This window comes from Pristiophorus japonicus, chromosome 21 (genome assembly GCF_044704955.1).
Source record: "Pristiophorus japonicus isolate sPriJap1 chromosome 21, sPriJap1.hap1, whole genome shotgun sequence".
Lineage (NCBI taxonomy): Eukaryota > Metazoa > Chordata > Chondrichthyes > Pristiophoridae > Pristiophorus > Pristiophorus japonicus.
The window spans coordinates 44,419,922-44,446,837 of record NC_091997.1 but is presented as its reverse complement, the minus strand read 5'-3'; the positions used below and the strand labels follow the sequence as shown (position 1 = coordinate 44,446,837).

Here is a 26,916-nt window from a genome sequence, read left to right as displayed (position 1 = left end):
AGGCCCGCTGGCTTCCCAGGCCGAGTTATGAAGGTAGGATGTAATTTTATTATTTAATTAATTAATTATGGTTTTTATGCTTCTTTAATGTTGTTGTGAAGGTGCTTAGTGCTTTGCAAGATCCTTTCCGCTTCCCTTCACCCTCCTATCTCTGGCTACCTGCGCTGATTTCTTAACTCTCCGCAAGGGTTTTCTGTGCGGCCACATACACTGGCCTAAGTTAGTTTGGAGCAACTATTAGCTGTCCAAACTGGCTTAAATGGCCAAAACAGGCGTAAGTGGCTGGTAACGCCCCCTTTTGAAAAAAAAACGAAGCTTAAAAAAAATCCTAACTAACTCACTTGCACTGGTGCAAATTAAATGTGCAGAATGGGGATTTTTAAGATACTCCAGAAAAATCAAGTTGCTCCAAAAAAAAAACTGAGCAACTCCTGGGCAAATTTGAGCCGATGAAGAGGATGCTTTTTCTGACTGGACTCCTTTAAGAGAATTGAAGATCTGAGGCTATGTGTTATGTACTTCAAGCAGAGACTGCAGCAGGTGCAACACCCGAGGGGAACTACCATATAGAGATGCACTCATTAACCAAATCACAACTCTGGAGGAAGAGAGAAAGCTTGTACATTAAGTTTGCTGTTACACCACCTGTTTTGTATGCATGCATACACACAACTGCATGTATATTTTCTCCTGGCGTAAGCATGTCTCAGTTTGCTATCTTGGCAGGATTCAGGTCCCAAAAGAATAAGAAAACCACGTGATATCTCAGTGTAGTGCAACATATGCAATCCTCATACGATTATCTTTATATTTTATGGGTCGGTTTAGAATTAATGATTCAAAATTAAAAGAAAATCAATATCGTTGAAACAAAACGAATGTTAAAAATGGGCTTAAAACAGCACAAAACATTAGTACATGAATACACTATCACAGAGAGCTAGAATCTGGTCACTATTGGTAGGTTTTCTTTGTGTGCTAGGTGCAACAGAACTGTAAACCCTTGATAATCATTTGGGTCATACAGGGTTTGAAGGGACAGAAGAGGTGCATTAGGTTGCCCCTACGCAGGGTCAGTGTACACCAGCCCATATTAAAGTACAGAGATACCCCCAATTCCTCTAACCTTCTGAAGTGATTGGCCACAACGCCTACAAGCTCTCCGATGCGGTTCTCATTGGCCGGCTGCATTTTATGAAGGCACACAATGAGGTCTTTGTTATCCTTGGTGTGGAAAACAACAAGCTGATCCTTTCCTGTTGACACGCTCACTCCAGTAACCTGCAGAGGGTGGAAAAACACATCAATGTCACCCAACTCACTGCATGTGGCTTTCTGTGCTGAGCCAAATGCTTAGCACTATATCAGAAATTGGCAATTCATTGAGATTTTACCGCAAAAGAGAATGCAATTTGGAACATTGTGTCTGTGCTAGCTCTTTGAAAGATCTATCCACGTGGCCCATTCCCTTGCTGCACTGCCAATAGAATCATAGAATATTACATAAAAAGCTCAAACACTTTATAGAATCATAATCATATTTTATCTGCCTATTTGAACAGCAGATACTGGGGACACGATGGCAGGGGAATTATTGTACTGACAGTGCAAACTTGAGTCCTCCTCCAGGGGAAAAATAAATTTGCACAAAATCTGCACCAACTTTTATTTTGCTTTTTAAAAAAAAAAGTAGGATCTATATGTAACAAGGCTGGCAGGGTAATGGAGCTGTATTAACAAAATGAGTTAAGATAATATCGTTGTTGTCTACCAACACCAGCTACTCCAAAACTACAACCTCATGATAACCTGGTCACTCAGCACATGCCCAGCAAAAAAATGACAGACACGCACCCATGTCTCAGAGGTTGGTGCATTAGCACAGTGTGCTGCTACACATCATATCCTCATGGCAATTAATTCAATTAATAAAGAAATTGAGGAGATACGTATCACGGAGGAGTAATTTGCATGCTGTGCTAATATAGTTTTGTGTGGTTGGAGATTATCAGCAGGGGCTTTGATATGGAAAACGAATAATTTATTTTCTCAATTTTCCATGTTAAAAGCCCCTACTGATAATCTGACAGTTTAGAAATAATGTATTGACTTGTTTGAACTCATTGTTATTGCTTTTGGTTTCGCATTCTTTACGACTTTTTCAGGAAAAGTCAAAGTGTGACAGCAGCATTATGATACTGGGTATCACAGCACATCTTGTGACAGTTGAAAGCAGCACTGTGTAAGTGTTATCGTACTGTTGCTAAATTCACACCTATTATAGAAGGTGCTGCTAATACTTAATGAATATTAGATTACTAAAATCCCCAAAGTGGATAGCAGCTAAACAGATATTAATCCAGTTTAAAACTTTTAAGTTCCACTTTCTTACAATAGTGGTTGAATTTCAAAAGAGGTACCACACCTGTTTCAAAAGGAATCATGTCTCCATCCATCTGCAGACATCCATAATATATGGCCATTCAGGGTTTATTTTGGAATAATCACCTTCAAGCTGAAGTAGAAGGTGAATCAGCTCTCTTGTTCTCTGAACACAGAGTATTGTCCATTCTTATGGATAGTGTCACAGGACATTAATTTACTGATATTCTAAACTAAAAGACCAAAAGGTTAGGGTGTTTATGGACCATACACCCTTCATTTATTGTAGATTCAAAGGCTAGATAACAAGCCCAAAGTCTGGACCTGGAGATAGTAAATTATGTGAATGGTAAATTATGAGAGATACTCAAGAGGAAATAAACTTCAGACTCATGGGGAAAAGCAGAAAATAACCTTTTGTGTACAATCTAAATAAGTAGAAAATATTTTAAAACTCATGATTAATAGGTTGCTTGTTGGGATGGCTAAATGAGATCCTCCTGGGCACGCTCATCTGTGACCCTGCATTGAAATCTCTTACTGCCTGTGCTGGGATCCTGCCTCATTTGTTTCCCTGTGATTGCGGTAACATTGCAGCAAGACAACAGCCAAGCGATGCCCGATGCTGCTGTTTCTTTATTATTAAGTCTACGCTATCAGATGTGTTCTGTGGCCAATTCATCTGTCTCTCAAAACATGGCAGCAACGGAGGCCTTGACCACTTTGCCACAGCCTTTGGATCTACACCATGAAAGGTGAGCTGCACCAAAAGCAGGCAGGATGGTCCAGGAACTTTCCTTCCATTCCTACTCTCCTTATTCGCTCCTCTAAAAAGTCAGTTCCAGACACCTCAGCATTATTAAAGCACCTTTCTTGTATGGAGAGATCTTTTTATCAGAGTTATACGGGAAATAATGGATACCTGGGCAGAGAATAATAGAATCCAGGGAGTGAAATACCTGGAGATTAATGGATACTTGGGAGTGAGTCACAAAGGGAATACTGAATACCTGGGAGCGAGTCACAGGGAATAATGGATACCTGGGAGCGAGATACAAGAGAATAATGGATACCTAGGATCAAAATATATGGGGAATAAAGGATACCGAGGAGCGAAATACAAGGGGAATAAAGGATACCTAGGAGCGAAATACATGGGGAATGATGGATACCTAGGAACGAAATACATGGGGAATGATGGATATCTAGGAGTGAAATACATCATAGAATCATAGAAATTTACAGCACGGAAGGAAGCCATTTCAGCCCATTGTGTCCGCACCTGCCAACAAAGAGCTATCCAGCCGAATTCCATTTTCCAGCACTTGGTCCTTGGCCCTGTAGGTTATGACATTTCAAGTGCATAGCAAGTACTTTTTAAATGTGGTGAGGGTTTCTGCCTCTACCACCCTTTCAGGCGGTGAGTTTCAGACCCTCACTACCATCTGGGTGAAGAAACTTCCCCTCAACTCTCCTCTAAACCTCAACCAATTACATTAAATCTATGCCTCCTGGTTCTTGACCTCTCTACCAAGAGAAATAGGTCCTTCCTATCCACTCTATCTAAGTCCCTCATCATTTTATACAACTCAATAAGATCTCTCCTCAGCCTCCTCTGTTCCAAAGAAACAGTGCGAGTTGCGAGGATGCTAGGAGGCTGCAGGGGGACTTGGACAGGTTAGGTGAATGGGCAAATGCATGGCAGATGCAGTATAATGTGGATAAGTGTGAGGTTATCCACTTTGGTGGCAAAAACAGGAAGTCAGATTATTATCTGAATGGTGACAGATTAGTAAAAGGGAAGGTGCAACAAGACCTGGGTGTCATGGTACATCAGTCGTTGAAGGTAGGCATGCAGGTACAGCAGGCAGTAAAGAAAGCAAATGGCATGCTGCCTTCATAGCGAGGGGATTTGAGTACAGGAGCAGGGAGGTCTTACTGCAGTTGTACAGGGCCTTGGTGAGACCACACCTCGAGTATTGTGTGCAGTTTTGGTCTCTTAATCTGAGGAAGGATATTCTTGCGATTGAGGGAATGCAGCGAAGGTTCACCAGACTGATTCCCGGGATGGCAGGACTGATATGTGAAGAAAGTCTGGATCGACTAGGCTTATATTCACTGGAATTTAGAAGAATGAGAGGGGATCTCAAAGAAACATAAAACATTCTGACGGGATTGGACAGGTTAGATGCAGGAAGAATGTCCCCGATGTTGGGGAAGTCCAGAACCAGGGGTCACAGTCTAAGGATAAGTGGTAAGCCATTTAGGACCGAGATGAGGAGAAACTTCTTCACTCAGAGAATTGTGAACCTGTGGAATTCTCTACCACAGAAAGTTGTTGAGGCCAGTTCGTTAGATATATTCAAAAGGGAGTTAGATGTAGCCCTTATGGCTAAAGGGATCAAGGGGCATGGAGAGAAAGCAGGAATGGGGTACTGAAGTTGCATGATCAGCCATGATCATATTGAATGGTGGTGCAGGCTCGAAGGGCCGAATGACCTACTCCTGCATCTATTTTCTATATTTCTAAAACAGACCCAGCATCTCCAATCTTTCCTCAGCTAAAATTTTCCAGTCGAGGCAACATCCTCGTAAATCTCCTCTGTAATCTCTCCAGTGCAATCACATCTTTCCTGTAATGTGGTGAGCAGAACTGCATGCGGTACTTTAGCTGTGGCCTAACTGGTGTTTTATACAGTTCAAGCATAACCTCCCTGCTCTTGTATTCTATGCCTTGGCTAATAAAGGCAAGTATTCCGTATGCCTTCTTAACCACCTTATCTATCTGGCCTACTAGCTTCAGGGATCTGTGGACCTGCACACCAATGATGGATACCTTTGTTCCTCTATACTTCTCCGTGTCGCACCATTTAATGTGTATTCCCTTGCCTTGTTAGCCCTCCCCAAATGCATTACCTCACACTTCTCTGGATTGAATTCCATTTACTACTGTTCTGCCCACCTGACCAGTACATTGATATCTACCTGCAGTCCGCAGCTTTCTTCTTCATTATCAACCACACAGCCAATTTTAGTTTCATCTGCAAACTTCTTTATAGCCCCTACATTCAAGTCTAAATCATTGATATATACCACAAAAAGCAAGGGATCAAGTATCAAGCCCTGCAGAACTCTACTGGAAACAGCCTTCCAGTCACAAAAACACCAATCACCCTTTGCTTCCTGCCTCTGAGCCAATTTTGGATTCAACTTGCCACTTTGCCCTGGATCCCATGGGCTTTTATTTTTGTGACCAGTCTGCCATGTGGGACCTTATCAAAAGCCTTGCTAAAATCCATATACACTACATCAAACTACATTGACCTTCCTTGTTACCTCCTCAAACAAATTCAATCAAGTTAGTCAGACATGACCTCTCTTAACAAATCCATGCTGACCGTCCTTGATTAATCCGTGTCTTTCTAAATGAAGATTTATCCTGTCCCTCAGAATTTTTTTCCAATCATTTCCCCACTACTGAGGATTAGGCTGACCGGCCTGCAACATGGGGAATGATGGATACCTGAGAGTAAAATAAATGGGGAACAATGGATACCTGAGAGTGTGTTACGGGGGAATACTTCACAGTTGCAGGGCTATGGGGAAAGACAGGGGAGTGAGACTGATTGAATTGCGCTCTCAGAGCTGGAACAAGAATGAGGGGCTGAGCAGCCTTATGAAGGAAATAAGGCATTGAGTTGACAAACCATCCATTGTTCAATTTTTCATTTTTAAATTATTGGTTTAAACCATAGTATCTGACCTTCCAAGCATCTCACACTGTAAAAGCTTTTGTGTTAAATCAATATATAATAAGCAATCTTAATCACACTTCCTGCACCTAACCCCCCGCCTCCCCATCCCCATTTCCCCCCCCTCTCTCTTGGAGATTCAACATCAGCTTTGTAGATAACAGAAGCAAATGGACGTTTGCCAGATTTCTAGAAAAAGAAAAGTGATGTCATTTTAATTTGTCCATTAAACTGGTTTTGGCCGTAACTGCAAGCATCTCGAGTTCAAGAAAAAAGATAAAATGAAATGGGACAATGGAGCGCAGACACAGTCCAGTCACCCCATTTCAATCTGTCACTCTTTAATGCACGTTACAATACTCTTCCAATATTCAGGGATCTATTAGTATTCCACTGCTCATCTTGAACACCAACCACTTATACTGTGAAGCTACAGACAGCTGGAAAGCAAATAATTTAACCCTTCTGACTCCTTCAACAGCTTCCAAGATCAGCACACGCTTCTGAGCGCTAGGTTTCTCTGAAGTGTCATAATAGACTTAAAAAATAATAATCAATAGTTGAATTCCTTAAATTATTCCCATTTGCACACTAAAACCCCCAAAAATGATAACCTGGTGATTTTTCTGCAAAACAAATGCTACTGAGATCCCCAAACAGTTAATTCGGAATTCACCCCATTATTGCTGCTGACTTTGGCACTGGCAAAGTGGTTTGACCTCCCCCGAGTGATTATTGCGACAATCCTTTAATTTAGAAAGACACATTGTGGCTTGCAAGTCAAGCAACACGATTATTTTATGTTCCCAGCGATTCTGTACCACCATGCAGTGAGACATCAGCTGATGCAGTCTCCAAGGAGATCGCTATGGAAACTGGGTTACCACGGAAATGCTGATATTGAACTATTCTGACAGTAAGATGAATTTACCAAGGATCATCCAGGCGTATATTGCTGTAAAAATCTATCTTCAAGTGTAAAATATGCCCTCTCCAAGCAGGACGAAATGCATACAAAGCTGACAAATTCAAACTACTTTCATAGATTGTGGTGAGAAGAAGCTCTGATTTACGAACTAGTAATATGATGTATTAGATTTAAATTCTGTGAGGAACAGATCAAATATTTATAATGCATCTTTTTCTCAATAAAAATTAAATGTCATTAATAAATTAATTTAATCTAATACGTTCTGCACACTTCTGTCATGAAAAGAAATTGTTTATTTTACAGGCTTCATAGTGAATGAAATTCAGCCTACTTTGTGTTTAAAGAGACAAGATGGGAATAAGAGAGTTTTTAATAGGAAAATTTGTCCATTATCGTAATGAGGCTGTTGGATTTCAATGCACTTTACATGTGGGTCTTGTGTAAATGCCAGCCCTGACGAAAGACTCAACACACAATTTCACTGACTTCAGGCAGTGGCCAACTCTCATCTCTTTTGGTAAAATATCCTTAACCACTGGAGTAAAAATATTAGGTCTATGCCATATGGTCAAGTTTTCATGTGAGGAGACTGGCTCTAGTGGGCTTAGTGAAAGTGTAGTTACAGGCATTCGTGCTACAGTTCATTGCACCTTGGAAAGGCAGGATACATGTCTGTGCCAGCAATTTCCCAAAAGGCAATGATAAATTATTGTGCCAGGAGGTGGAGGAGGAACTGGGGGTGGGGGTCTAAGTTGATTGCAGCTGCTTCCTTGCACAGGCCTGAAGGAGAATACAAGGGCGAGTCATTTGAGGCTGCTCCTAATTGTGGCCAGTTATGCGGCGACATTGGCAGTGCCATCACAGCAGGTCCCTGGCTTGCTTTGTCAAGCAGATAACAAGGCATGACATGGGGGTGGGGTAGAAGTCAGTCAGAATGAACTTGCATTTATATGGCGCCTTTCATGACCTCAGGATATCCCATACGCTTTACAGCCACAAAAAAATATCAGTGGAGGAAGGAGAAAAATAAACTGGAGTTTTAATATAGACATTCCAATCAGATCCTAATAGAGTGTGACCTACATTATACAAAGGGATGGTCTTCATCACTTGATACTGCTTCAGTGGATCCAACTTGTATAGATGTCGGTCAGTGATGAAAATCGCACGGTCCTCAGATTTATTAAATCGGTTTACCTGTAGAGAGATAAAGACAAATATGGTATAAACACCAAAACCAACCCAAGGCAAGGTTCTTAGCAGCTTGCAACAGTTATTCCAGCAAAGTTTTATGGAGTCGACACAGCCGGTTTGGAGCTAGTGTTAGCTTTATTTTCTTTCATGAGGTTCAGTAGGAATGGTGCTGACCCAGCTTCCGTTTTACAATTGTCATAAAATTACCTCCAGAGGTGCCCTGCGATTATTGCATTTTTCTTTCTCTTGGGAAAGGAAGCTTCCAAACTTCTTGTAAGGCTGTTCCATGTTCTACTGATAACACTTACTGTACTTTAAGTTACTGTTAATCATAAAACTGGCTGACAAAATTGCACTCTGCATGATCGTTTCAGCACATGTGTGGAGCCCTTTCACTCCGGTGCAACTGAGCAGTATAACTGGGCTCTTCCTGCTAATGAAATGTTGCTGGTACTGCACTGGCATCACCAATACTAGACGGGCACTAATTTGGGAAACTAGCATTATTTCCAAAAAGATGACACATAACTTCTCCCACTCTTCTCTCTCCCCCACCCCACCACCATGTTCCAGATATGATATTGGGCCATACAGATCAGTAAGATCCCAGGTTCAGTCCCCTGGTTTGTGCTGAGTTAGCTGATTTCAGACACGGAAAATGGGAGGAAAAGTAAAAATAACATCCAGGGTTCTTACTCTTTACCAATGAAAATTACTTGCATTTATATAGTGCCTTTCACAACCTCAGGATGTCTGAAAGTGCTTTACAGCAAATTAAGTACTTTTGAATTGTAGTCACTGTTTAAGATAGGAAACGCAGCAATCAAATTACACACAGCAAGCTCCCACAAACAGCAATGAGATAAATGACCAGATATTCTGTTTTTAGGTTTTGATTGAGGGATAAATATTGGCCAGGATACTGGGGAGAACTCCCCTGCTCCTTTTTAAATAGTGCCATTGAGATCTTTTATGTTCATCCGAGAGGACGGACGGGGCCTCGGTTTAACGCCTCCTCCGAAAGACTCTTGACAAGTGCTGCGTGTAGATGTCAAGTGAGGACAGGGTCAGACTCAGCTGCAAATACCCACAGTTCAGTTGCTTGTCAACCTAACATATGTCAAAGAATTTTGAAAAATAAATTGTTAAAAAAGCCATAAAATCCCTGGACCATCATTCCATCAGTCATTCTTCTGCTCTTCTTCAAATAGTGCGAAGGGATCTTGTGTGGGTTCCCATTGACCATGCAGATGGTGACCTCAATTTATCATTTGATCCAAATGGCATCAGAGCTCTGTGAAATCCTGTAACTAGGATCACCATTCAAACCACTGGCATATTCAGTGAGTTCTAGATTATAGAGCATGATGTAATGGTCAGCTGGTAACACAGGGTGCAGTTGTGTGATTGATTAAATACTGTTGGTATGTACAGCAATTTTGCTTTAGGGACGATACACAATCACAAGACTACAAAGATACCATCCACACAACCAGGTCCATGTCAGGCAATCACCTCCAGCAGAATAGAAAGCAAACTCCAGGCTCCAAACAAACTCTTTAAATACAAAAGTGCTCCTCCAAAGTTCATCATCTATGTGGGAAAAACAAGTTCCAAAGAGAATACGTTCCACTTACTGAGAGCAGCCATTTACTGCTTCACAGAAGTCTCTTGCTGGCAGCCTCATTATAACTTAGCTAACACGAGTGAGATACATCAACTAACTCGACATCATATATACTGGGCAAGTAATACATGCCACATACCATCGGGTGCACTGTTCTTCTGTGATACTCAGTACTCCACTCACTGCACAGGCACAGAGTTTTGGAAGAAGCTGCAGCAATCAATGTGTGCGTGGTGAGTATAGGTGTGTGCGTGTGCGTATACAAAAACAACATCCTTCATGTCTTCGGGATATCCCAAGTGATTCATAGCCAATTAATTACTTTTGAAGTGTAGTCACCATTATAATGTTGGGAAATATAGCAGACAATTTGCAAATAGCAAGGTTCAACAAACAGCAATGAGATAAATTATCAGTAAATCTGTTGTGATGGCGTTGGTTAAGGTATAAAAAGTGGCCAAGACACCAGGAAAGCTCCCTTACTCTTCTTTGGATAGATCTTGGGATAGTTTGCAAGCAAGAGCTTTTTTGGGAGATTGTTAAAAAAAATTATTAAATGGACAAGGAGCTTTCTGTGAATTCCCAGGTGTAATCATATTGGTGAAAGCAAAGATAGTGTAAAGTAGAACTCCAGTCTATTTGTTTGAAATCAAAACTTTAGGTGAAACACAATTAAGTCAACCAGTCTTGAGCAGTAATTAAAATCATCAATTTTAGGTAAAATAAATATGGACCCAAATTACAGTAATAATTGTTTGGCGCGAGTTACTTTGAGATTGGACCCAAAATGACACTCTGATACCATACACCCTGTTTGATGTTGGTCCTTCTGCACCCATTAATTGATTTTCTACGAAGCAAACTTTTCTTTTATAAGTGTCAGCCCTAGCTCAGTGCAGTCTTGCCTCAGAGTCAGAAGGCGCAGATTCAAGTCCCACTTCAGAAATCTGAGCACAAATTCTGGGCTGACACTCCAGTGCAGCACTGACAGAGCATTGCACTGTCAGAGGTGCTGTTTTTCAGATGAGACATTAAACCACGCCCCAGTTTGCCATCTCGGGTGCATGCAAGAGATTGTACGACACTATTTGAAGATGAGCAGGAGAGTTCTCCCTGGTGTTCGGGCCAATATTTATCCCTCAACCAACATTACTAAAACAAATTATCTGGTCATCACATTGCTGTTTGTGGGACATTGTTGTGTGCAAATTGTCTGCCGCATTTCCTACATTACAACAGTGAGTACACTTCAAAAGTACTTCATTGGCTGTAAAGTGCTTTGGGACACCTGGAGGTGGTGAAAGATGTTGCATAAATATAAGTTATTTCTTTAAACAGAACTTTGTTTTATGTTGAAAAAGGTTAAAAAGCCCTCTGGCTGACAAGCTAGCGTTAACGTTAATAGAAAATTCATCAACATTTAGTCACAACACAGACTAGGTCCAGTGACAGCTTGAAGTACTCTCAGGTCAGGTACAGCTATTTCTTCACAGAGCCTTATAATGCTGCTAGGACCCTGAATATTAGATGATCATCGCCTACTGCAACACTAAGATTAACTCTCGAACTCCCTTTCTAGCTTCTCTGAATAAAAGAGTACCAGTCAAGTATACTCCTGATTGTTCAAAGTTGGGTTTTTTTGCCATAAAAAATGAATTATTGAATACTCGGAATTGTGCAAAGTAAATAACAAAAAAAAAATGAGAATTTAGTGCTAAAAATGATTTGCCAGATAATTTGAATTAAGTAAATTTAAATGGAGAACCAAACTGTAATATTGAATGCAGCAAATCCTAGAAATCAATACTAGGTTGCAATATTCCTTTGTGAGCATTTTCATGGATCAACCAAGCATGCATTCCATCCGGACTGGGTGACTTTTCTACTTTGAGCGCTGCCAACCTATTAAGTACTTCCTCTATTTTTATCCCATCCAATTTCTCTACTACCTCCACCTCTGATGTGACATTGGCAGCATACTTTTCTTTAGCGGAGACAGATGCAAAGTACTCATATTTAGTATCTCAGTCATGCCCTCTATCTACACATGATGATCTTTTAGGTCTTTAATCGGACCCACACTTCCTTTGAGTACTCTTCTACTATTTATATGTTCCCTTTTGTTACCTGCCAATCTATTCTCGTACACTCTCTTTGCCCCTCTTATTTACTTTTTCAGTTCTTCCCTGTATTTTTTGTATTCCGGTTGGTCCTCCATTGAGTTTTAAACCAGACATTTATCATAAGCCTCCTTTTTCTGTTTAATTTTAGACATTCAGGAAGCTCTAGCTTTGGATGTCCTTCCTTTCCCACTCATGGGAAAGTGCTTAGTCTGTACCCAAATGCTTTCCCCTTATGGGAAAGTGCTTAGTCTGTACCCAAATGCTTTCCTCCTCATGGGAAAGTGTCTAGTCTGTACCCAAATGCTTTCCTCCTCATGGGAAAGTGTCTAGTCTGTACCCAAATGTTCTCAAAAGACCTCGTATTGTTCATTTTAGTGTTTTAACTGTCAATCTTTGATTCCAAACCCTTTTCGAGTCACTTAAATTAGCTCTCCTCCAGTGGAGTATTTTCACATTTGATTTTTCCTTTTCCATAACTACTTTAATCCAGAAGATATTGTGAACTGTTTACCAAATGCTCCTACACTGAAAGATGTCGGCTTGCCCTACTTCATTCCCCAGAACTGGATCCAGCACTGCTTCCTTTCTCATTGGGCTAGAAAGTTCTCTTGTAAACATTTCAGGAATTTCCCCCTCCCCCCTCCCCTTCTTTGCCCTTTACACTGTTAATTTCCCAGTCATTAGGCTCAATTTTTCCCAGTTTTTGCTCCTTTTTTTTTTGGAGTAGGCTGCTTTTTCTGGCCTAACTTAAAAATCCCCAGTTTCCTCAATCAATTTGCACCAGTGTAACTGACTTAGTTACATTTTTTTTTAGGTAAGTTTTTTCTCAAAAGGGGGCATTACCAGCCACCTACACCAGTTCTGCCCATTTAGGCAACTTTGGCCAGCTAATAGTTACTCCATTTCTACTTAGGCCAGCATATGTGGCCACTCGAGAAAATCCTTGCGGACAGTTAAAGAAATCGGCTACAGGTAAGTACATAGGAGGCCATTCGGCCTGGGAAAGGGGCGGGAAGCGGTGAGGACCTGGACCTGAACCAACCGAGCCTTAGCAATGTTAAATAAATCAATGCAGAGTGCATTTGTAAACAAAAACTACTAACAGGCATTGAAAAATAAAATCCATTCAATAGAAACACCACTTCTCAGAGGGAACAGATTTGCAAAACCATCCTTCGCACAATTAAAATAATCAAGAAATAATCATTACCTCAATTCTATAAGAAATAAAAAATTTAAGTCGTACCTTCAACATCAAACTCCAATTCACTTTTCTGCACTCGACCCGGGAAGGCAATGGGCTGGTGAGGGAGGCCACTTGGCCTGGGTTAGAGGGCGGAGAACGCACCGGCAAGCCTTTCGGCCAGGGCTAGGGGAGCAGACTAGGTGGCTGAAGACAGGGCAGGTCGGTAGGTCATTTCGGCCCGGGATAGGTGTGGGCCGGCCGGCTACCTTCTCGGGCCGAAATGACCCCGCACCGGCCCGCTGCCTTCCCAGGCCGAAAATAACCCCGCACAGGCCCTCTGCCTTCCCAGGCCGAAAGGACCCCGCACGCACCAGCCCGCTGCCTTCCCAGGCCGAAAGCCATCAGGGGCACAAGGTTAATCAGAGGTTCTGTGGTCGAGCAAAGCCATGCAAGAAACATACAATAAGTTTCAATGGTCAGTTTTATGTTTGACAAAGAAGTTTTGTTATTTTAATAAGAATAGTACTAGAAATATACTGCTTCAACTGAATATTATTCCTTCACCTAGTTAATGTTAAATAAACCTGTCTCGTAGTTGCTAGCTGAACCCACGTTCTGATAGTATTTATTCTTCCCCCTACCAAAGTCTAGGCGATTACATGATTTATTCTAGTAAGCCGGAATACAGCGACGAGGGTTATCTGGATATTGGACAGTTGAAAGGCACACTATTGTTATTAGGGAGCAGCAGGCTCAGCAGAGTGGCTAATGATGCAAACCCAAGGAATATATCTGCTGTAAAAAAAAACCAAAATGAAACACCTAACCACCAGCATATTAATTGACCTGGGAAACTTCCCTCGTATTTGTAAATAAGGAGCTTATGCAACTCCATTGCACAGAATGGTATATATCAGACTAAGTAGCAGTGTGTCGGGCAGGTGTTAGACTGGAGGCAACAGCACGGTGCCAGAGGGTTGTGTAAGAAAATGAACATAGTACGAGGACACTGGAAACAGTGGTGACCTATTACATTCAAACTGTATACAATCAAATTCAACTGCAGTGTACAATAAAATGAGTAAACACAGTTTCGTAAGACCTATTGCATTCTTACCCGTGTTTTGGTGCTTTCTGTTGAAGGATTCGTTCTCTAGATTTTTCTCCAAGCAGAGAACTCAACCACAACGCTACTGCGTTTCGCGGCCATTTCAGAGACGTCAGGAACGTCATCTTTTTCCACCGTGCATGTCCCAGCACATTTTCCAGCGCAGAACGCAGGCTCCACCCCCCCCAAGGCAACTGGCCACGCTGCGCGGCTGCAGAGAAGAGGTCAAACAGCGACGAAATGAAGCGACGCAACTCGGGTAAGTACGCTAGAAAACAGGCTCGGGGAAAATTGAGCCCTATATTAGGATAATTGAAGTTCCTCATTAGCACTACTCTCTACTTCTTACATCTTTCTGCAATTTCCTTCCTCTATCTCCTTCCCACTATTTGGTGGCCTATAGTCATCATCATAATTATAGGCAGTCCCTTGAAACGAGGATGATTTGCTTCCATGCCAAAAAGGGATGAGTTCGCAGGTGTTTTAATGAAGGACCTCACATTCCAGATCCCGAACTACATCTTGGAGGGTGGAAGATGCCTGTGCGTGTATTTTTTTTTAAACGTGTGGTGGCCGTTGCACACCAGCCACCACACGGGCTTGACAGAGCTCGGTCTTGGTCCAGTGGCAAGGGTTAACTAAGACGACTGGAGACCAGCTCTGCTGCACGGACCTAGTACGCACACATTTCGCAATGTGGGCTGGCCCGTGCTGCCCCTGGGCCCTGAACTCATGCCTCCCCTGGGCCCTGATCACGTCCCTCTACAGTCTCTCGCCGCTCCTTCACCCCGACCTCGCCGCTCCTGCTGTACCTACCCACGCTCTAATCACCGACCTGGACCTTGATGACATCACTCTTCGCTGCCATCGCCCTCCTACACCAGCTCGTGCTGCTCCCTGAAGTAGTACGCCTCCACACTGCTCCCCAAGGCCTCCACACGGCTCCAGGCCGCTGCATCTCTGCTCCTTTTATGGCCCCGACCTGCTGCTGGTCGGGGCCCCCACACCGCTCCCAGGCCGCCGCTCACCGTTCCGACCTGCGTGAAAACACCAGCGGCAGGTCAGGGCCATAGAAGGAATGGAGGTGCGGGACCTGGGAGCAGCGAGTAGGTTACATATAAACATTTGAACAATGGCGGACAGGTAAAGAACACCCAGCCCAACTAATCCGCCCTAGACAACTGCAACACCCCCTGCACCGCAACATTCTACACTCCACCATAACCAGAGCCACACTAGCTTTTTTAAAATTTTGGATTTATTTAATTAACTGAATTTAAACTCCCACAGCTGCCGTGCTGAGGCTTAAACTCACTAGTGCAGCAACAACTTAGCCACGATGTTACTAATATCTCTCCTCCCTCCCCTTGCCCCTGTAGTAGCGCCGTTCAGTTCTGGGCCCCCGCCCCTCAGGAAGGATATATTGGCCTCGGAGGGGGGAGCAGCGCAGATTCAGCAGAATGATACCCGAGGCTAAGAGTTAAATTAGGCCATCCGGTTCAATAAAGTAGGCTTGAATTCCCTTCAGTATAGAAGATTATGGGATGATCTATTCAAAGTGTTTAAGATGATTAAATAGGATTTGATAGGATAGAGGGAGAGAAACGATCTCCTCCGGTGGCAGGGGGAGAAAGTCCTGAACAAGTGGGTGTAAACTTCCTCAGTGTTTCAGCTATGGCTCAGTGGGCAGCACACACGCCTCGGAGTCAGAAGGTTGTGGGTTCAAGTCCCATTCCAGGGAAGTGAACATAAAAAATCTCGGCAACACTCGAACTGCAGTGCTGAGGGAGCGGCGCGCTGTCGGAGGGGCAGCGCTGTGCTGTCAGAGGGCCGGCGCTGAGGGAGTAGCGCGCTGTCGGAGGGGCGGCGCGCTGTCGGAGTGGCAGTGTTGAGGGGGCGGCGCTGAGAGAGCGGCGCGCTGTCGGAGGGGCCGTCTTTCGGATGAGTCATCAAACCAAGGTCAGAGAGATTGAGAGAGTGTATGTGTGAGAGAGAGAAAGAGAGCGAGACAGACAGAGAGGGTGGATAAAAAGCTAGTGTCAGTAATGGTTACCATGAAACAGGCTGATCAGCCTCCTCCTGTTCCGGGCTGCTTTTGGCTTCCCCATCCAACAGGACAGAATCCTTTCTGCCTTGCAGGGCAGGCTACAGTACAGATGCAACTCGGATTGAAGATGTGAGGATGTGTGGGTTGAATCGTGCCTGGGAGCACAAATGCCCGCGTGTCTCAACAACCGCGCTTACCATCACAGACAGGAACTTCTTGAGGTTGAAAGCTTGCTCGGGCACTGGCGGCTTAATCTCCAGGGACCTGTGGGGATTGTCCTCCTCGGCGGGACACCCATTAGCATACATCCAGATTAATAGCTCCTCTATTGTTACTTAATTCTAACCAAACTGTACATCAAGTACTTCAGCACTTGCTCGTGCTGTAATAGTATTTTTGATCAGACTGCCACCCCCTTCCATCTTTTCCTTCCCCATCTTTCCTAAATACATTGCAGCCAGGAATATTAAGTGCCCTTGTTTGAGCCAGGTCTCCTTTATTGCCACAAAATCATAATCACATGTGGCTACTTGTGACTGCACCTCACCAACCTTATTTACCACGCTCTGTGCATTTACGCACATGGGGCTGGATTTTCGGCTCATTTATGCCCCGTTTAGCACCTGGGCGGGGCGCAAAACCGATTTTTTTTTTTGCGCGAAACAAGGCGCACACGATTTTGCACTTGGGCTGAATTTACGGCAATTGTTTTGCAGCTGTGCTAAAACTTAGCGCCCGCCTGTTGCTTTCACCATTTGGATGACGTAAATCATCATGCATCGCTGTGCTAGTGCCCCGGGCAGAACTTTTGACATATTGCCTGATTTAGCGTCTGCCCGGGAACCCGCCAACAAAAAGCAGTCGCACTACAGACGTACCAGGCACTAACGGCGCCATCTTGGAAACGGAGGAGAAAGTCGGAGTTCTGAATGACTAAAAGCATTGGGAGAAGAACGCTGCGTTACTGCATACTTTGGATTGTGAAGTTTATTTGAGTTAATAGTTTGTTTTATAGGACATTTTAAAAGATGGGGACTATACTATGTCAGCCATTAAACCTGGCTGCTATATTTATACAGCGTCAAGCTGGAAGAAGGCTTATTGATTATCATTTTCAATGTAATCGAAGAGGTCACAGACGTATAGGTGGAGGTCTTACCGCCCACGAGTTCACAGGGAACATACCTGGAGCTCTCTGAGGCACAGTGCGTTAGAAGGCTATGCTTCTGAAAAGAAGTGCTAACAGAGTATGCCAGCTTGTACAGGCAGATTTACAACCTACCAGCGGCAACAGGACTGCACTGCCCATCGAGGTGAAGGTGACTGCAGCACTTACCTTCTATGCCTCCAGCCCCTTTCAGGCATCAGCGGGGACTTATGCTCCATCTCGCAGCCCGCTACACATTGCTGCATTCGCCAGGTGACTACTGCACCGTACGCACACAGGATGAACTTCATAAACTTCCCAATGACCAAGGAGACCCAAAATGAAAGGGCTGTAGGCCAGCTTCCCCAAGGTTCAGGGTGCACATCGCACATTACAGAATCCAGAGGTTAACCGAAACCGAAAGGGATTCGACTCACTGAACGTACAGATCGCCTGCGACCATACTCATCGCATCTTGGCAGTCAATGCCCAATATCCAGGGAGCATCCACAAGGTTTCCATGTCAACCACAAGGCCAGAGCTCGATGCTCGGGGACAAAGGTTACGACCTCGCCACCTGGCTCATGACCCCGCTCCCCCCCCCCGGAACCCTCAGACAGAAGTCGAGCATGCTTATAATGAGAGCCATGCAGCCACGCGCAACATCGTCGAACAGACAATTGGAGTGCTCAAGCAGCGCTTCTGATGCCTGGACCACTCTGGAGGCTGCTTGCAATACTCCCCTCAGTAGGCCTCAGAGTTCATTGTGGTGTGCTGCAGGCTACACAATTTAACCATCATGAGGGGACAGGATTTGCCAATGGGGATTACAGGACCACCTCAGGAGAGGGGAGCAGGGAAGGAGGAGGAGAAAGACGAGGAAGAGGAGCCTGGCGAGGAACCCCTGCTACCACCCCCTCCACAACTACAGTGGCTCATAATTCAACGCTTTGCTTGAAGAGTGAATGGCACATTTGACCGTTGCCTGGCCATTCTATCCCACCATGTTGACTATTCCTCCTCTTATTCTGCAAATGAGACACAACAAAGGAATGGTTAAGGTGAACAAAAGAATTTATCAAATATTGTAAACTTTTATAACTTTGTTAACTTAATTTTGAAACTTTAATAAAACAACAAATTATATGCATCCAGCAGTGTGATTATTCAACAACAACATTATAAATAACAGAATGCTGAACATAATGCAGCAACCCCTGCCCCATTGTCTCTTACCACCGCCTTTACCTCCCCTTACGCTTATTCCCCTTCCTTGCCTGCTGCTCCTACCCAAATTGGCACCACGAAGTCGTACAACAAAGATGCCAGAGCGCTGTTGTGTTGGGGGGGGGGGGGGGGGGGAAAGAGACATTGGAGACACAGCCTGGGAGACACTGGACCAGCTTGTGGCATGGAAGGCCCGGCTTCTGGCTGGTGAACCTCTTCATCGGCATCACCAGTCACAGGTGGTGTGGGTCTGGGTTTGACACTGGGGAATGCAGAGAGTATGGTAGAAGGGTTTATGGACTGCATCGCCTGCCCAGACTGAAGCAGAGCTTGTGCCTGTGATGCGCTATATTCGGCAAGGCTTTGCACCACACTCTCCGGGGCTCCAGTGTCACTGGTGGAGGCCACCAGCCTCGTGTGGGCACTGATGGCCTCGCAGGTTTCACGGCTCGCATTGACAATCTGCGTCCCTACCTCCGTAATGGTCGCAATGAGATTCTCAATGGTCGTGGGAATCCTACCCAAGACATCAAAGAGCTGAAGGGTGAGGTGAATGCTCTCCCTGGACAATCCCACCATGTCCAGTTCCACGTCCTGCCTGTCTGTCAGCAGACCGACTTTGTCGACTCGCCCTCCGGAGAGATGGCATACGGGATTCGACCCCAGAACTGCATTGTTGCACGCCACTAGGCCCAGGAGCCTCGGCGGTCTCAAACCCCGACAAAGTTACATCATCGTCCTCAGACGAGGTGTTTGCCAGTGGAAAAAGAGGGGTAGAGTGCATCTGACCCGGAGTCAGCTAATCACTGAACTTCTCTTCCTCCCCCACATAATGGCCTGATATGGAGGGTTGATCTGAGGGATGCTGCGCCTGTGACTGGTCATCTGGAAGTAGACAGCAACAGACGAGTGGTTAGCAGCAGGGAGGGGGCAGGGTGACATGAGGAAGGTCACATAGCACAGGCTCATTTGAAGGACCATCGCTGCTCCATTATATCAAGTCCAGAGACACTGCATCACATTATCCCAACCCCAGTCCAGAAACATCATCACATTGCTCCAACACTAGTCCAGAGACACTGCATCACATTGCCCCAACCCAGCCCAGGGAGTGTGCAGGACTTATCCTCAGTATACAAGCGGGGTCAGTGCCCCCAGTGGCAGTTGCCTGTCCCGAGACGCTGATGAGGCCTGCTACGCTCGCTCCTCCAGGTCCGTAAGTGGTAGGGTCTGAGGCAGACCGCCGCCTGTCCTCACCTGTTCACGGCGGTTATGGAACTTCTTTGCCTGCAAAGGTGAAAATGGGAATGGTTACCAGAGGGTCCATCTTTTCTTCTGGCATACACAGATAACCACCAAAGCACTTATACCATACTGTTTCATAGTGCTCAACAAAAATAGGGCGGTAAGAGAAGGAATAACCAGCCGTGGATAACCAAGGAAATAAAGGAGAGTATCAAATTAAAAACCAATGCGTATAAGGTGGCCAAGGTTAGTGGGAAACTAGAAGATTGGGAAAATTTTAAACGACAGCAAAGAATGACTAAGAAAGCAATAAAGAAAGGAAAGATAGATTACGAAAGTAAACTTGCGCAAAACATAAAAACAGATAGTAAAAGCTTTTACCGATATATAAAACGGAAGAGAGTGACTAAAGTAAATGTTGGTCCCTTAGAAGATGAGAAGGGGATTTAATAATGGGAAATGTGGAAATGGCTGAGGCCTTAAATAATTATTTTGCTTCGGTCTTCACAGTGGAAGACACAAAAACCATGCCAAAAATTGCTGGTCACGGGAATGTGGGAAGGGAGGACCTTGAGACAATCACTATCACTAGGGAGGTAGTGCTGGACAGGCTAATGGGACTCAAGGTAGACAAGTCCTGATGAAATGCATCCCAGGGTATTAAAAAAGAGATGGCGGAAGTTATAGCAGATGCATTCGTTATAATCTACCGAAATTCTCTGGACTCTGGGGAGGTACCAGCGGATTGGAAAGCAGCTAATGTAACGCCTCTGTTTAAAAAAGGGGGCAGACAAAAGGCAGGTAACTATAGGCCGGTTGGTTTAACATCAGTAGTGGGGAAAATGCTTGAAACTATCATTAAGGAAGAAATAGCGGGACATCTAGATAGGAATAGTGCAATCAAGCAGACGCAACATGGATTCATGAAGGAGAAATCATGTGTAACTAATTTACTGGAATTCTTTGAGGATATAACGAGCATGGTGGATAGAGGTGTACCGATGGATGTGGTGTATTTAGATTTCCAAAAGGCATTCGATAAGGTGCCACACAAAAGGTTACTGCAGAAGATAAAGGTACGCGGAGTCAGAGGAAATGTATTAGCATGGATCGAGAATTGGCTGGCTAACAGAAAGCAGAGAGTCGGGATAAATGGGTCCTTTTCGGGTTGGAAATCGGTGGTTAATGGTGTGCCACAGGGATCGGTGCTGGGACCACAACTGTTTACAATATACATAGATGACCTGGAAGAGGGGACAGAGTGTAGTGTAACAAAATTTGCAGATGACACAAAGATTAGTGGGAAAGCGGGTTGTGTAGAGGACACAGAGAGGCTGCAAAGAGATTTAGATAGGTTAAGCAAATGGGCTAAGGTTTGGCAGATGGAATACAATGTCGGAAAATGTGAGGTCATTCACCTTGGGAAAAAAAAACAGTAAAAGGGAATACTATTTGAATGGGGAGAAATTACAACATGCTGCGGTGCAGAGGGACCTGAGGGTCCTTGTGCATGAATCCCAAAAAGTTAGTTTGCAGGTGCAGCAGGTAATCAGGAAGGCACATGGAATGTTGGCCTTCATTGCGAGAGGGATGGAGTACAAAAGCAGGGAGGTCCTGCTGCAACTGTACAGGGTATTGGTGAGGCCGCACCTGGAGTACTGCGTGCAGTTTTGGTCACCTTACTTAAGGAAGGATATACTAGCTTTGGAGGGAGTACAGAGACGATTCACTCGGCTGATTCCGGAGATGAGGGGGTTACCTTCTGATGATAGATTGAGTAGACTGGGTCTTTACTCGTTGGAGTTCAGAAGGATGAGGGGTGATCTTATAGAAACATTTAAAATCATGAAAGGGATAGTCAAGATAGAGGCAGAGAGGTTGTTTCCACTGGTAGGGGAACTAGGGGGCACAGCCTCAAAATACAGGGGAGCCAATTTAAAACCGAGTTGAGAAGGAATTTCTTAATTTCTTCTCCCAGAGGGTTGTGAATCTGTGGAATTCTCTGCCCAAGGAAGCAGTTGAGGCTAGCTCATTGAATGTATTCAAATCACAGATAGATAGATTTTTAACCAATAAGGGAATTAAGGGTTATGGGGAGCGGGCGGGTAAGTGGAGCTGAGTCCACGGCCAGATCAGCAGGCTCGAGGGGCTACTACTGTTCCTAATTCTTATGTTCTAAGTTGTATGTGGTTCATCAGAAGGATATCGAAGTGCAGAAACATCTCATGAGATCTCAGAAAGCAATCTTAATAATGTGTAAAGATCATTCATGGCAAATAGGGTGCCAAACTAAGCCTACCTATGTGTCATGCATTTTAGGAGGCAACCCAGAGTGCTCAGACACAGCAACAGCATGCGATCACCCACAGACTGCTGACAGGCACCAAAAGCATGAGAACAAATAGTGTGCCAGATTTATAATTGTAGTAATGAAGGAGTGCATCAATAAAAATTGTACTCACTCTAACAACTCTACAAAGATCATTGAACTTTTTTCGGCACGGTTTCCCACTCCTGGCCACTGTGTCTGAATCAAATAGCTTCTCAGTGATTTCCCTCCATATTCGATTAAAAATGGCTGGCAGGGGTCTGGATCCACCTCTCCGATATAATTCCTGCCATCTTCTCTCCACAGCCCCCACACGAGAGCTTTGTTAGCCACTTGGCTAAATCGCCTGGCATGCTGTCTGCTATCCTCCTCCTCCTCCTCCATGATCAAAATCAAATTTAAAAATGGTGTACAGCCCCAGGTGTACTGCGCATGCATGCGGCTGCGCCCTGCATTAGCGTTTGCGATCGGAGGGCAGACTAGAAGCGTGGGAACAAAAAAAAAAAAATTCCGCATGCGCAGAACGGCCAATTTTTTTTTTAGCACCGGAACTTTCGGCTCCGGCACACAAATGCTGTGGTGCAACGCCGGAGTTAGCGCTAACGCTCGCCGTGAACTTTCATTTGGCGAAAGTTGCACGCTCTGGCGTGAATGCTAACCAACTAAAATTTTGATTTCGCTGTGATTTGCGCCCGGAAACAGTCAAAATCGTAAAAAGCCGAAAATCCAGCCCATGGAATCTAAACTGCCTTGCATTCCCCCCCATGTCCGATCCCTCCTATTTCTGAAACACCTTCAGGCAGCAGAACTCCTAGTTCCCCACATGTGAACATTTACCACTTAACAAATCAAAATAAAAAGTATCAGAGACAGAAAAAGTTTGGAGCAGATTTGGGACAACACAGATGCCTTTGAAGTGGAGATATCTTTACACACTAAGAGGTGTTACAGAAACAGACTAGGGGATGGAAGAAATAATAGATTTTTACAAAATATTTAAAATAATTATTACAGGAACAGTGCAATGTAGAGTGATATTATAAACTTGGGATGACAAAAGATGATTCTTGGAGGGAAAAATGTAAAAGCACTTTAGGATTTCAACTAATTTTCATTTTTGAAATAAATGCAAATGTTAAACTTTGCATTAAAACTTGGGAAGTAGAAAGTTGTGGTGAGATTTTCTGCTGTTTATTCACTCAGCATTTTTCTATCCCATTGAAATTACAACTATTGCATAAGTAAGATTTGATCCGTCACCTAGAATGATCCTGTACATTACAATATCAGTCTGCATTCACTTTGGGAAACTTTGCAATCTTTAAAGGTGCACTACGTATATTGAACAATCTCAGTTTCTAAAATTGCACAACTGGCAATATATCTCTTTTCTTGTCAGCTGTCGTGTTTCATGAGCCCATGAATATTCATGTGACATATTTCAGTTTAGCTCATCATGAAATCCTTTTTCTAGAACATTGGAAAGCTTTTGGATGTAGCGTTTTGTGTAGCCAAGACAATACAAGAGCCCTTTTTAAGCCTTTACCTCCGTTGGCAAGAACTCTGTAGCATAAACAGCCAGACGCCAGTGCCCCCACGTAGCTGTTGGGGGTGTCTCACTGACAAACTACCAGTGGTGACTAAGCGAGGTGGTTTATGTCCTTAGCATTTGCATCAGTCTACTGTCTTGATGTTGGCTGGAGGCCAGTAATGTACTTTCGCTGCCAATGACCTGTATGACATTGTGAACATCAGGGGAGGTTCTGGACAGAATGTCTAATGTGACTTTGTACAAGCAGTACACCACAAAATTAGGAAGTAGTTGCATAATACAATAGGGGTATTGAACATCAGCTCAGCTGTTAATAAGTACTGATACTGAAGTGTGTCTCATGGCCTCAATAATTGCTTCATTAAAAACAGCCACAACTTTCCAAAAGCAAAGGAAACAGAAGGCGCATGATTCTTTTATCATTTCCCTTTAGACGGTTAGGGTTTGGTACGAGGAACTTTAAAACATAACCTTCAATGGGTTGATTTTTTTTTTCTCTCATGTTTCAAACTTGTTTATCAAAGCTTTCCCTGGTGTCCTGGCCTAAATTTATCCCTCAACCAACATATCCTCTGCAAATATAAGATTATTAGTGCATATCAATACAATGTGACATCATAGGAACATAAGAAATAGGAGCAGGAGTAGGCAATTTGGCCCCTCAAGCCTGCTCCGCCATTCAATAAGATCATGGCTGATCTGATCATGGACTCGGCTCCACTTCCCTGACCGCTCCCCATAACCCTTTACTCCCTTATCGCTCAAAAATCTGTCCATCTTCGCCTCCACAGCTCTCTGGGGCAGAGAATTGCATAGATTTACAAACCTCAGAAGAAATTTCTCCTCATCTAAGTTTTAAATGGGCTTATTCGAAGACTATGTCCCCTAGTTTTAGTTTCTCCTATGAGTGGAAATATCCTCTCTGCATCCACCTTGTCAAGCCCCCTCATTATCTTATAAGTTTCAATCAGATCACCTCTCATTCTTCTGAACTCCAAAGTGTATGGGCTCAACCTACCTTCATGAGTCAACCCCCTCATCTCTGGAATCAACCTCGTGAACCTTCTCTGAACAGCCTCCAATGCAAGTATATCCTTCAACATCAACTTCTCTCAACTCAGCTGCAGCTTAGTGGTAGCACTCTCGTCTCTGTGTCAGAAGGTTGTGGGTTCAAGACCCACTCGAGACTATGCTGACACTCCAGTTCAGTATTGAGGGAGCACTACGCAGTTAGAGGTGCTGTTTTACAGATGAGATGTTAAACCAAGGCCGAGTCTGCCCTCTCAGGGGGATCGAAAAGACCTCACAGTACTATTTTGAACAAGAGCAATATTTATCCCTCAACCAACATCACAAGAAAACCCCAGATTATCTGGTCATTTATCTCATTGCTGTTTGTGGCACCTTGCTGTGTGCAAATTTCCTACACTGCAGTGATTACACTTCAAAAGTACTTAATTGGCTGTAAAGCACTTGGGAACATCTTGAAGTTGTGGAAGGAGCTATAGAAGTTTAAGTTCTTTCTTTCTTGCTCCATGGGCCCCTTTTTAATGTACTGAAAGCAGTCCATTTAAGTCTGCGCTTAACTCTGGGACTCAGAGGTATACCCGGCAGGCCAGACATAAAAATAAAATAAATTCTCTGGCAGCCCTCAACTCTTTCCCTCCTTCTCCTATATTAGCCAACATGCAGCCTTCTTACTTCCATTTGTCTTGTATTTCACACAGTCACACTATCTGACAACATGTGAATCTTATGTTCTAGGTGACAGATGCCAGTGTTGGGGAATGGAAGACTTTCTCCATTTTGGGCACCCTGTGTCATTAGAATTAAGCACCTCCACGTCAGGTAGAGCATAATTTTTCCCAGCATTTAGCTCCTCCACGCTGCCCCAGTCCCAATGTCAGAATGGCACCCCTTAATGCAAGCGTGCCTCATTTTTCATACCAACCAACTCCTCAGAAACTGCCAACTTAGTGACAATTAGAAACCAGAAGCTGACCCTCCTGGAGAGCTGTATTAGCTCAAAATGAGATCTTTAAAAAAAGACGACAGTATTTTACACAGTATTGTGAAATATATACATGCTTAAAAAATATACTTGCTCCTGTGTACTGAGAAAGCTAGCAACCCATCTGCTGTCACTGTGAATATTTCTGAATATTAATTATGGTGTGCATCTGTTGGGTATTTATTGAAAAATAATGTTTTGATTATCCCGAAAAGTAGCTCCCATTCTTAAATCCCACACTAAATGTATTTGGCATTTTTTCTGTGCTTATCAAAGGGATGTCGGTGGTCAGGAATTGAACATTTTTGTGCATTATTGAAAATTAATGGTGTCAAATGCAATAGTTACTTGGAGCACAAGTTTTTGTTATATTGAAGAGCTCCTGTTGTTTGAATTCCAAATGAAAGCTTGGAAACAGAGACTGTTTAGACTAAAAGAGCAAGTCCTGTGGGATAACTTTCACCCACCATTCCCAAGAAGTTTCCACCTTACTCCCAATTGGATTATTGATTCGTCATCGTTGCTGAGCCAAAATCCTGGAACTACCTACCTAACAGCACTGTGGAAATACCTTCACCACATGGTCTGCAGCGGTTCAAGAAGGCAGCTCACCACCACCTTCTCAAGGGCAGTTAGGGATGGACAATAAGTGCTGGCCTTGATAGCGAAACCCACATTCCAGAATGAATTAAAAAAAAAAAAAAAATCTAGTAAATCTCCTCTGCAGTCTCTCCAAGGTCTTGACATCCTTCCTAAAGTGTGGTACCCAGAACTGGACGCAATAATCCAGCTGAGGCCTAACTAGTGATTCATAAAGGTTCAACAAAATTTAAAGGAGAATTAGAAACATAGGGCCCAAGTTTCGAGCCGCGCCTAGAACGGCGCAGTCCCTACCTGGACGCCCGTTTTTCGCGCCACAAAGTGCGCCTAAAAAAACCCTCCGTATTCTCCACCTCCCTGCAGGTCCTATGGCCCTCAGCGCAGTGCAACAGGAGCTGTAGGGGGCGGAGCCAGGTCCCTGCGCTGAAAACAGTGCCGGGACCTCTGCACATGCG

At 43.9% G+C, this 26,916-nt stretch overlaps 1 protein-coding gene across 3 annotated transcripts in view; it reads right to left on the bottom strand.

Annotated features, from left to right (window-relative positions):
• LOC139233977 (unconventional myosin-Id-like) overlaps window positions 1-26,916 on the bottom strand; it is a 671,189-nt gene that overhangs the window by 240,415 nt on the left and 403,858 nt on the right. For all 3 annotated transcript variants that reach the window (XM_070864719.1, XM_070864717.1, XM_070864718.1), the window contains exons 20-21: window positions 8,149-8,262; window positions 1,127-1,281 (exon numbers count right to left, since the gene is read on the bottom strand). In XM_070864719.1, the coding sequence (XP_070720820.1) occupies window positions 1,127-1,281; window positions 8,149-8,262 (269 nt within the window). The remainder of the gene's footprint in view (window positions 1-1,126; window positions 1,282-8,148; window positions 8,263-26,916) is intronic.